This window comes from Rutilus rutilus (assembly GCF_951802725.1).
Source record: "Rutilus rutilus genome assembly, chromosome: 9".
Lineage (NCBI taxonomy): Eukaryota > Metazoa > Chordata > Actinopteri > Cypriniformes > Leuciscidae > Rutilus > Rutilus rutilus.
This window is the reverse complement of record NC_140223.1, coordinates 17,508,663-17,520,804: the sequence shown is the minus strand read 5'-3', so window position 1 is coordinate 17,520,804 and position 12,142 is coordinate 17,508,663. Positions and strand designations below refer to the sequence as shown.

The window sequence follows — 12,142 nt, the reverse complement described above, 5'->3', positions numbered from 1 at the left end:
TGATTTGTGACATGATAATCAGTCGTAAAGATTGGATGTGAAAATAGGGACATGGTTTATGTTAACTTCTGTTTAATAGTTTGGGGTTGGTAAGATCTTTGTATTTGTAATTGTTAGAATTTCCAAGGATCAGCATTCTCCCTTAAAAGTGATCAGGCAGATCAAACTGTAAGTCATAGAGATCTGAAAATTTGAGGGATGATAATAACCTCCCCATATAACGCCCCAATCGGCCTGATGGTGGCGCTACAGTGATAAAAAATATGTAATGGCTCATAACTTCTAAACCATTCATCGCAGGCTCAAGTGTTTTATATCAGTGGAATCCTTGGCTTGGAATCAGATTCGGAGTCACCGGTCATGGCAAAATTTTCGGACATTTTGGATTTTTCGAAAAAAACTACTTTTGCGAACTAGACCTTAGTTTTTCGCCCAATCGGAACCAAACCAGTGCAGAAAGATTCTCTCCCAGAAAGAGTCTGATTGTCAATAGTTACAAAAACAACAAAAAAAGTAAAAAAATGTTATTTACGTCCATGACGGGACACCAAAATGGTCGAAGTGGGCGTGGCCACTTTTACTAAAGCAGCTATCCCTCTTGAACGGAATGAGATCATTTCACCAAACTCGGTACACCTATGTATGAGCTTGGTCTGTGGTCACGTGAAAAAAGACGCGGCGACTGGCCACTTGGTGGTGCTATAAAATGACAAAAACATGAAAACAGCTATAGCTACACAACAGTCAGTCCAATTGACTTGAAAACTGGTACCACTGGTGCCGCGATTGAGGACATTCGCATATCTCTATCTTCTTGTTATTATCATCAGTGTTAAAAAAAGTTGTGCTTCTGATGAATAGAACAGCACTTATTTGAAATTTTGGTAACACTTTATTTTACAGTGTCCTTGTTACATATGTTACATGTACTTACCGTAGTAATAACAGTAAATTATGCATAATTACATGCAACTAGCTCTCAACCAAATCCTAATCCTACCCTAACCCTATAGTAAGTACATGTAGTTGCTTAATATTACTAAGTACTTTATATAATTACTGAACCTTGCTGAATAAAAGTACTAACTTCTTTAAAAAAAAATCTTACTGACCCCAAACTTTTAAACAGTAGTGTACAGTATGTGAACAAAGCATGTAGGTAGTAGATAAAGACAACCAGCATCTAAAATGGGACACGCTTAAAGACTTATTAGTCTCGTCACACTCTTTCCATCATGCGGAAGCAGTTTGCTGACCCGTGGAAGAGTCTGGACCCTTTCCAGACTTTAGGACACTGAGGGAAGTGTGGTGAGCACCTCAGCCCCTTCACTTCCTGTCATAGAGGAGCATCACAGGTGTCACAGAGCGACAGATTCAAAGTGCAAAAGTATGGACACAGGTCGTGAAACGTGTTACAAAGGCAATGCCAACTACTTTTATTCCGAGATCATTGTCGTCATCACCATCAACGAATCGTACAGAAGAAAAGGGGCAATAAAGACGCTAAACAATGAATACTAGTACAAGGTTATTGGCACAGTCCTTTTGGTCACACACTGTTTGGACAACTTTTTCGTGGCTTAGTTATTAAGGGAGCTAACGCAGCCTTGTTTGAGGATTAAAAACTGTGCTCAGCTAAACTGTCCAACGGCACGAGGCAGACAATATCGTTGTCTCCATTAAGAGTGGAATAATAACATTTGTCGGCCGTTAGGGAAGGGAAACGGTTGTGACCCCTGTGCGAGGCTTCTCATGTCTTACAAAAGCAGATCTAAAAGGACCTGATTGGTTCGGCGTGTGCTGGAGCAAGAAATGGAAAAGAAAAAACCTCAGTCACAGTGTGCTCAAACACCACGAGCATGCAGACAACGCCAGGGTCTGACACAACGGCATTCTGTGGCAGGCAAACGATATAAAGAGTCAAGACGTCGAGGCAGATCCCGGGCAGTCTCAAGCCTTGGGCTGTTGGGAAGGAGAGAAGGAGATTCGGCGAGGTGGGCAGCAGCCTACTCTTGTTCTCACTTGTTCTCGATAAGGGTCTGAACCTTGTGTACCAGCTCCCGCGCTATTCGGAGGATGTGCTGCACGTCGTGGCGCTCGGCCATCTCTGTTAGAGAGGAACACAAAGAATACAGTGATTCAGAAGAGTGACATTTTCACATTGCTTATATCACATCGCACATTTCACATTTCACTCTGTTGTGCCATCATATTTTAAAGCTGACTTGTTTAAAATGTTTAAAGGTTTAAAACTTTTTTGATGTTATATGTTTTTGATGTTTTTATGTTAAATGTACAATATTTCTATTCATCATGAATCCTGATAAAAGTATCATGGTTCCACAAAAAAATATTAAGCAGCATAACTGTTTTAAAGGGGTGGTTGATTATGATTTCACCTTTCTAACTTTAGTTAGTGTGTAATGTTGCTGTTTGAGCATAAACACGTCTGCAAAGTTACGACGCTCAAAGTTCAAAGCAAAGGAAGATTATTTGCTTTTAAAGAAATAGTTTTTTAGGACTACAACATACGGCTGGGTAGGAACCACACGACATTCCTTCCGGGTTAGTGACATCACTAACCCTAAAATTTACATAAACCCCGCCCCCGTCCATGTTGAGAAGAGGAAGAGTTGTTGTAGTAGAGCACACATTTGTGAGTCTGCTCAAGCTGTCGCATCCGTCTTTTCACATGCAATAGGGGAGAGCGGGGTATGTTGTCACACTTTTCACACTGTCTAACATTTACTGAGCACCATACATCAAAATGGTATAAATCTCATACCAAATGAAAGAAGGAAGTCTTGGGCACATATGTTGTATTCATAACATCTTCATATCTTATCTCATTACGGAGTTGTAGACTGTTGAATAGCGAGTGTGCACTTGTGACAATTTGCCCCATCGGCGGGTAAGTTGTCACACTAGGGCGGGTAAGTTGTCACACTAGATTATCTAAAAATAAGAACACAACTACTTAATTGTGAATATTGATTTTGTTTTTTAAACTCAAAACAGAACTGGAAATATAAACATCCGTGCCTGGAGAATCTGGAAAAACAATTATTTCAATCCAAATAATGCACATTTCAATTAAGTGGCAAAACCACTTTACTTTGAACTTTAAACTCAAACGTTCTATGGCTTGCACATAGATCCTGATAACTGAATGGAATGCTGCAGATAACCTGCTTAACTTAACCTCTGAACAAAACAGATGCCCTGTATCTGACTAATCGGACTCATCTCCAGAGTCACAATTCTGACACACATAAATTGCCTGGCCTGAGGTGCAAGCATCATGGGCCCAATTGTTGCATTTTACACATTTTACGCATATGCTACTCTGAACAATGCCTGAACTTCGTATTTTGAGCACTTCTTGTGTTGTTTTTTTTTGCCTCTTCACAATGACTCACTTAATTTAGTCCTAATTTGTAAGTCGCTTTGGACAAAAGCGTCTGCTAAATGACTAAATGTAAATGTAGCTGCCTTGTTTTTCATAGGTCCAGATTTCTGCTTCCCTTTCTTTTGAAACCGCTTTTTGCTAGATTGAGACTTATTATTTTCTATTTCTAGTTGCTGCTTCACTGGCGTGTCAGTAAGTATTGCTGATTTGCGTCGTTTTCTTCCTTTGCTGGCTGGTTTTCGGGGGCCATCTTTTGGATATGGCCTGATGTCCACTGGAGTTGGTAGCCCACTGTCAGCAATAGCATTGCTGGGTAAGGGTGAGCTGGTGATAGCAGAAGCATAACTGGGCGTGCTAGGCAGGACAGGGTTGGTGCTGGGGCACATGTGATGACTTGCCCCAAAGTCATTGAGACAACTTGCCCCATATTGACATGTGAGCTAATGTTGGCTAAATCTCAAGTTTAACTCAACATATCACTTTAGCTAAAGTACCAAAAGACACGTTACTGTCTCCTCTATTTTGTGCAAAATAATAATTTTAAACATTCATACCTAACAAAGTTGTATTGCATAAAATGTAAAGTGAGATTTTTTTACTTTTTAAGCAGAAAAATAAGAAAATTGTGCTAACCTCAGATTACAGTGATCTTGACCACATGTGAACAGAAAGTTGACTATAGAAGAAGAAGTCACATAAAGTGGCTATTAGATTTTTGAGATAGAGCCTCTAGTGTTGGAGTTATGGACAGTGTGACAACTTACCCGTGTGACAACTTACCCCGCTCTCCCCTACAGTACGTAACACAAATGCAATAGCACTCTATAGGCATCTTACAACAGTTCCCACACGAGCGATTTTATAGATTATCATGACAGAATATGCTAATTAAAGATAGTTAACTCCACATCAGCAACATAAATTCATCAACTAACCATTCAGAAACATCCTGTTGCATTCTACATGTTGTCACTTCTTCTTGAGTCCATCATTGTCCGACTCCAGTTTAAATATAAGAGTTTCTGGCATTTTAGTGCTTGTCTGCGTGAGGTAATCGGAGCTGCTAACACACACGAGCTCTTGAAGCTCCGCCCTCTGTGCCGGGAGCAGCAGCTCATTTGCATTTAAAGGGACACACACGAAACGGCGCATTTTTACTGACCCTCAAAAAGGGATAATTTTAACATGCTGTAAAAAAAATTTGGGGGGTATTTTGAGCTAAAACTCCACATACACACTCTGGGGACAACAGAGACTTATTTTACATATTATAAAAAGGGGCATTTATACCACCCCTTTAAACATTGATAATAATAACTAAGAAATGTTTCTTGAGCATCAAATCAGCATATTAGAATGATTTCTGAAAGATCATGTGAGCTGAAGACAATAGCCGCTTTCCGACCAGAGGAACCTTTTCACAGTTCCTAGAACTATTGGCTAAAGTACCCGGATGTCGGCGTGTTCGCACCGCAGGAACTAGGAACGATTTTAGTTCTAGGAACTCCATTTGGAGGAACTAATTTAGGTCCTACTTCAGAGTAGGGTCTAAACCAGCACTATAGGAACTACCCGTGACGTTAGTGTACGCTGATTGACCGAACGCACGCGGAGCACCAGCACCCGCCATTTTTAAAACAGCAAGAATGTAAACACACAGATTATAGCCTATATATTTACTCCATAAACTAACTATACAAACATGGAAAACAGTGAAAGATGGGTCTCTAAACCTTTATGCTGAAGAGAAAATCCAACGCAACTTTGAGGGGACCAAGTAAAACATGATTATGTTTATCTGCCCAGCTAGCAACACTGGACATCAACCACACGGCATAGGCTAATAACCTTTTTTTCATATACTGTCTACTTTCTATAACAGTTGTATCTAATAACATATTAAACAGTACTGTTAGACAGATCGCTAACTAATAAACACAGAGAATGCGAGCATTGTTTGCTCTGGCATTCTCAGCGCCGCCAAAATAAAGGTCTGTCGCGCCGTCAAAATAAAAGTCACCGTGCTTGCGTCACTCCCTTACCCCTCCTACCAGTTCCTATGGCCGCTTGGCCAGTGCGAACGCAAACAGCAAAACTGAGTTTGGGGGAGAGTAGTTCTTAGAACTGTTTAGAAGTGGACAGTTCCTAGAACTAAGTTCCTGTAACTACTTGGTCGGAAAGCGGCTAATGTAATGTAATGAGTAATGATGCTGAAAATTCGGCTTGGCCATAAATTACATTTGAAAATATTTTCAGATAGAAAACAGTCATTTTAAATTGTAGTAATATTTCACAATATTGTTGTTTTTACTGTATTTTGGATCAAATGCAGTCTTGGTGAGCATAAGAGACTTTTGAAACGGTAGTGTATGTTGTTAACAAAACCATTTATTTCGTCAGAACAAACTACTAATTTTGATTAGCCGTCAATGGAGAAAGATTCCACAGAATGTAGTTGGCTCCACCAATTGTGTTAGTTTGCGGTGATGCTATCTATTTTAGTTAATCAATGAAAGACGGGGAAGTGTTTGGAAAACCTATTTGAATTTTTCCAATTTCATTTAGCAATGCCAGTGGCGCACAAATGACACGCTTCAGCTTTAAAGCTGTCCTCTGTTCAGTTCACTCACCATTAAAGAACTTGATGATATCAGTGAAGTCCATGTTGTTGTCTAGGATAATGTCTCTGTACACCTCCACCAAGGCCAATGCAATGAACAGGACAAAGTGCTTTGAGGAGATGCGAGGGGCGACCCAGATAACCTCCCATACTGCAAACACATCCTCATAGAGAAGCTCTGACACAGACACACAAAATAAACAGCAAGTTAAACAATGAGGGTACAATGTCTTCACAGAGTTTGATAACATACAGGCTCCTTTTGAGTGTCTGTGTGCCGCTACCTCTTTTAAAGTCCAGGAGGAACCAGCGGTAGCAGAAGTAGAAATGGGTGTAATCTCCATTCTGATGCATGAGCTCAAACAACTCTGAGTCAAGGATCTGAAGAAAAATCATCAAGTTAAGAGCTCATAATGTCACAGATTGCATCAGAGGAACAGACAAATCACAGCGTGACTCAGGCAGGAAGAGGCAGAAAGGTCATGTGTCATGTTACCTGAATCAGTGACCTCATATTGGCGAAATGAGTGTCCATGGCTCCTCCGGTAGGGAAATTCTGACTCATCCTTTTCATCAGCTGAGTGAAACAGCTGTAGGCCAAGTACTCTTTAGAGGGGGTTAAAAAGAAGAGAATATGGTTATAACAATGTTATATTTTATATATAATTTGAACCTAAAATTTTGCTGAAAAAAATATAATTTGAACTTAAAATCTTAAAAAATTATTATAAAATAGTATAAATAAATATTTATGTTTTACGTCATCGACATCACTCACCATCATCCAGAATGACCATCAGAGGGGCTAGAAGGTCACACATGCCTTGCACATAGCCAATCTCCAAATGTTCCCACACGTAACTGATCATAAAACAGGGACAAAGACATGAGAGGCCGAGGTAGACTGAGTTCAGCCGATTTAGAAAATTAGTTACAGTCTATGATTTATGTTTCAATTAATCTAACAGACTGACTGATTTGAAATTCAATGAGCTATTCTGAGAGAGACACAAAGCAGATCACAGAGATCAACACTGTCCTTTCCTGACCTGCACATGATGTTGCGCAGTTTCTCCAGGTTGCTGGTAGTGAAGTAATAGTAGTTGCGATCGCAGCGCTGGACATCTTTGTCTATTCTGTGCAAGTTCAGCGCCACCGTGTCCAACAGCTCAATCTGCTCACAAGCACAGCATTGGATTCAAAACTAGATCTGACCAATTGACAAGATTTATGAAATATCTATAACGTATTATCTGCATGACATGTACCGTATAGGAGGAGAAAGATGGTGTAGAGCCCTCAGTGGTGGTTGCGAGCTTGTCCAGCTGACTGCAGAGTTTGTCCTCACTCAAAGAGTCCCGTCCACCCTGCTCCTCCAATACCCCAGTGGGTGTAGTGTCCTCCTCCATGCTCTGTCCGTCTTCGATGCTGGACATGATTTGGGAATGTCCAGAGGCTACGGAGTAGTTTCTGGAGGAGGGCAGGCCTGAGTCTGGAGAGTCAAACTCCACCAGAGGCCTCTCATCTGGGGCTAACATGGCCGGGGTGACCACAGTGGTTAAGGTGGGAGTACTTCCTCCCTCACATGAGGTGTCGTGACCGCCTGCATCAGGCTCATCCACAGACATGAATACCTAAAGAGAGAGTAGAGATGGGATGCATGGGATATGACGACGCAACATAATGCTTCTTAGAATCCTAGATGATAAATAAACATACATTTCATTCAATACTCAAACATATTGAAACAAAAACACAATTTTACCCAATATTTGTGTGTGCCACATTTGTTTATGCTTATTAAAGTACTGAACCGTTAGATTAGCAACATGCTAAAACTACATGATGTATATAAATTTCATTCAATATTCAAAAGTATCAAAATGTGTAATCAAAAACAAACTATTTTACCTCATATTTGTGTGTGCCACACGTTTATGCTTACTGAACACTTAGCTTACCAACATGCTAATGGCAAACTAGATTGAAATCAATTGCAAGTTGAGGTGGAACGCCATTTTATTTACTGTATACAAGTGCTGCATAGTAATACTGTCCCAAACTATTCAATTATGAAGTTATATGAGCATTAGGATGCTGCCTATGTAGGCAGCGGTTTTGAAACAGAAAGTGTGTTCCATTCGACCATGGACTGTGGACTGTGGACTGTGAAGTGGACTTCACAGGGTATTCCGCCATCTTAAGTGAGATTCTAATCCGAAGGGAGCACTGAGAACGGCATAGGGAATAAGGGAGCATCGTTACAACACTTCACAGGAAGTGAACTGTCATTGTGCATCGCATCACCAGCAGAGCTGTTGAAAAGCAGAATTTTTAAACGGCTCTGCGATGGAGGAGTTTACGTGTGCTTTTGAGTATTCATAAATATTTTGTTGTTATTATACCAACTAGAATATTTATGAATAGTTATGGCGATGAATGTTACATTTGCATATTCTATTCTAATCTAAAAGTGTTGAGAAGCAGCTGAGGCGTGGTCATATTTAATTTTTACATTATTTACCTCAGGAATGTTTACTATGCAGCGCACAAGATGATACGGTTACAATTAATAAGACCATTGATTAAGAACACATTTATACAGTTAACCAAATCAAAATTTATTTTCATATTAAATGACAGTTACAGTACAGCTTCAAATCTGTTGAGTCAATTTTAATAGCCGTAATAGTCAATTAAATACAAGCAGTCTGTGTAATAAACATGTTTTAATTATATTTATTAGATACATAATGTGTGTTTTTTATATGTATAGGGCTATTATATGATTTTAAATTTGAAAGTAAAGTAAATTACAATATTTTTGTTATTTCATATACTGCACGACCCCGTTGTTGTTTTTCTTTGATGAAGGTGTAGGGAGTTCCAAATGAGTGATTATTGTCAGCGAAGTCCATTTCAAAGGATATCCCATGCTCAGGGAATAGGGAGCTGTGTAGGGACCCTGTCAACTGGAACGCACCTAGAGTTTATAAGTTATTAGCCTTCTCTTGCTCAAACAGAGCCTGTGACTGACCTCGTTGCTAATGGTGGAGTCCCTATGGATGAGTCTGAGGACGTGGCTGTCTATACTGCTCCCTGATGACAACTTAGCAAAGATGGCCGTCTGCATCTCTTTCTCCCGCTGCTTCACAATGACCTCACATGCCTTCCACTCCCGCATCACCTGCTGATACCTTGCAGTGATCTTCTCATCAATCTACAAAACACACAAGGGCACATCAGACAAGACGTTTATCACACCAGTACAATTTACCCTTGTGAAAAAGAATTGTTTTGAATGTCCACTTGTAGTGTACTTCAGATCTTAAAAGTATACAACTGTATTTTCAGATAATATAATAAAAAATAAAAGGACTTAAAGTCTATGTGTCTTAACTCACTTAAGTACATTTAAGTGCACTTTGCAATACTGGCAAATTTAAAAGCTTTACTTTAAAATAAATTAATGATTGTTTTAATAATCTTTTGTCATGCTTTGAAATACACTTATTTTGACGTGTTGACTAAAGTACAATTAGTAGCATACTGAAGTACATGTAAAGTACTTGCTTATTCTTTTAACTGTAGTTTGTTTTTCGATATTACATTTGAAGTTAAATGTACTAAACTTCAACTTAATGATTACAAATGTGCAATGACATACAAGGTTCAATAGAAATTACATGAAATTATATTTTAGTTTAAAATAAATGCTGGTCAGTACACTCAGCAGTACACTTTACCATACTTCATATACAATAAAGTAATTATGAAATTGATTATAAAGATGTACTTAAGTCATACTTAAGTGAGCCAGAAAAAGCACTCTAAAAATCAACTAACTGAATGTAAACTATAATAGCCTGGGTTCTCCAATGCTGCCTTGCGCGATTTTATTCACGCTGCTAGGCAGCCTGGATTCCATGGACCAGATTTTCGCCTCAGCTAGGGAACCAATCACAGAACGGGGAGGGAGCAGCAAGACGATGACGACATCTATGCGACACACCGAAGCAGTTTGTTTATATCTATGGATCCAACATGGCAGCAGACGCCCTCTACCCTCATGTTTGTCTTGCACAAACGGCAATAGTCGCTGAACGCTATCGTGTACACATAAATCTCTGACCAATCGTCTTCTTCCTCTTCGAATTTCTGTCGCTCTACATACGTCATCTGGTATAATTGAAACGATTGGCTATGAGCTACGTACAGGCGCATTTGATAGACATTCGTAGCGCCCAATAAACGGCTCTGGGCATTCGTAAATCACGCCTCAAATACAAGAAAATGAACATGTGGTTCCCAGACCACGTCTCAATGAGATGAGGTCTGACGTTAGCCAGGCTAAGACTATAATACATTTACATTAAATTGCAATTAACAATTATTATTAAAAAATAATGCAATTAAGTGACTGCAAACATGACATCCAGCTCACACTGAATGTTTATTCTTTTGTACCTGACTCTTTTTGAAGGCATGCCAAAGTGTGCTTCTTTTTCACAAGGGTGGTCAAAAGCCATGTACACGCCACAAAGTGTTAGGAACTTCTTTACCTGAGCCATGTCTTTCTTGTCCATCCCGAACTTGTAGTGTCCCAGCAGAAACGGCCACACCTCCTTTCTGATCTCATGCTCCACCCCTCCATAGTAAACCAACCTCAGCAGCTCCAGCTCCTTATAATTCTGGCAAGAGAGAATACGGGACAGATGGAGACAGTGGGACTACGGCAACCTACGGTACGTGACACTGACCGCTAGTACCCTCTAGTGACTGGAGCTGAAGAGTACTAGGCTAACCTTACAATCTTTCTGATATTTACTCCACACATCTTTGCTGAGCCCTCCAGAGGCTTCACAGGGCTTGTCTGGAGGGACAATGTTGTGGTTGACCAGTGCTGAAAGGTGCGTCCTCACAGTGGACAGGTGCCGACAGTAGGCCAGCCCTACAAACGGGAAAGTGGCAAAACGAGCATTAAAGCACTTTACGCACAGCTGAGGGTTTATTATACTAATTCATATGAATTATACCACAGATTCTTTTGGACTTACAGCCATAGAACGCTCGAGACACAATCTGTCTCTTCATATTTTGGCACAGCATCTTCAGTGGAATACTAGACACAGAAGGAAAATATCCATTACATCTTTCAATACAGGAAGACTAGTCAGATACTTTTGCAAAAATATATGCAAGCCAAAATACAATCTGCATTTCTGTCTTGACAACCCTCTGAGTGTTTGGCATGGTAATGGAAATGTTAATGTTGATATGTTTGGTCTTGGCGGAATAGACATGCTGCTGCTGCAGAGCAAGTACAGGACTTGCAGCTGCCAATACATACACGACACGCTGCTGTACAATATACATGAATTACCTGTAGCAGATCTATACAGGTGGAGCTGGGGAAGGTGTAGGGTAAGTGCGCTGCAATGCTAAGGCAAATGCTAACAAAGTATTCAAGCTCATTGACTACTGAAATGGCAGGAACCAATCAGCTGTACCCTATAGATAACAATGTAATTGCAAGCAGATTGAGTGATGGACATATTAGCCTGCGCCATCTAGCGTTTCATGACAGAACTTTGTATATATTATGCACTCTGAAAAATAGATTTTTTTATTATGCCTTCATCATTTGTTTTTGCTACTTTTCAAATGATGTTTATGTATTCATTTTATATTATCTTAAAATATGAAAATCTATTGACAACCATAACAGAGTGAAATATACAAACTTTATATCAATCTTTACACAAACTGTCTGTCATTCTCATTACAATCAACAATATTACCGCTAATATAGTTTAAAAAAAATCAGTAAAAATCTTAAGATGAAAAATGAGACATGTGACGTGTGAAGAAATAAAGAAAAACCAAGAAAAATGTCAATTTATTGTGTCATTTCCAGTCAAAATTGCAATATTAAATAAAGTGTGAAAAAATGTATTAATTGCATGCATAAAATGCTAAACAAGACAAAGTTGTCTGCCATTTTATTCCAAAAATGTTTCACAGTTGTGCAGCTTAATATTTATGGTGGAAACCGTTTTCAACACTGATAATACTAAGAAATGTTGGTAACACTTTATTTTACAGTGTCCTTG

The 12,142-nt window shown here is 39.5% G+C and overlaps 1 protein-coding gene across 3 annotated transcripts in view; it reads right to left on the bottom strand.

The window, feature by feature from the left end:
- Positions 1-1,653: 1,653 nt before the first annotated feature.
- The window catches only part of sgsm2 (small G protein signaling modulator 2), a 55,056-nt gene continuing 44,567 nt past the window's right edge, over positions 1,654-12,142 (bottom strand). For all 3 annotated transcript variants that reach the window (XM_084418964.1, XM_084418965.1, XM_084418966.1), the window contains 11 exons: positions 11,087-11,151; positions 10,835-10,980; positions 10,592-10,720; positions 9,067-9,249; positions 7,298-7,663; positions 7,079-7,203; positions 6,808-6,890; positions 6,526-6,635; positions 6,314-6,410; positions 6,040-6,207; positions 1,654-2,107 (listed from right to left, as the gene is read on the bottom strand). In XM_084418964.1, the coding sequence (XP_084275090.1) occupies positions 2,019-2,107; positions 6,040-6,207; positions 6,314-6,410; positions 6,526-6,635; positions 6,808-6,890; positions 7,079-7,203; positions 7,298-7,663; positions 9,067-9,249; positions 10,592-10,720; positions 10,835-10,980; positions 11,087-11,151 (1,561 nt within the window). In that variant the 3' untranslated portion in view covers positions 1,654-2,018. The remainder of the gene's footprint in view (positions 2,108-6,039; positions 6,208-6,313; positions 6,411-6,525; positions 6,636-6,807; positions 6,891-7,078; positions 7,204-7,297; positions 7,664-9,066; positions 9,250-10,591; positions 10,721-10,834; positions 10,981-11,086; positions 11,152-12,142) is intronic.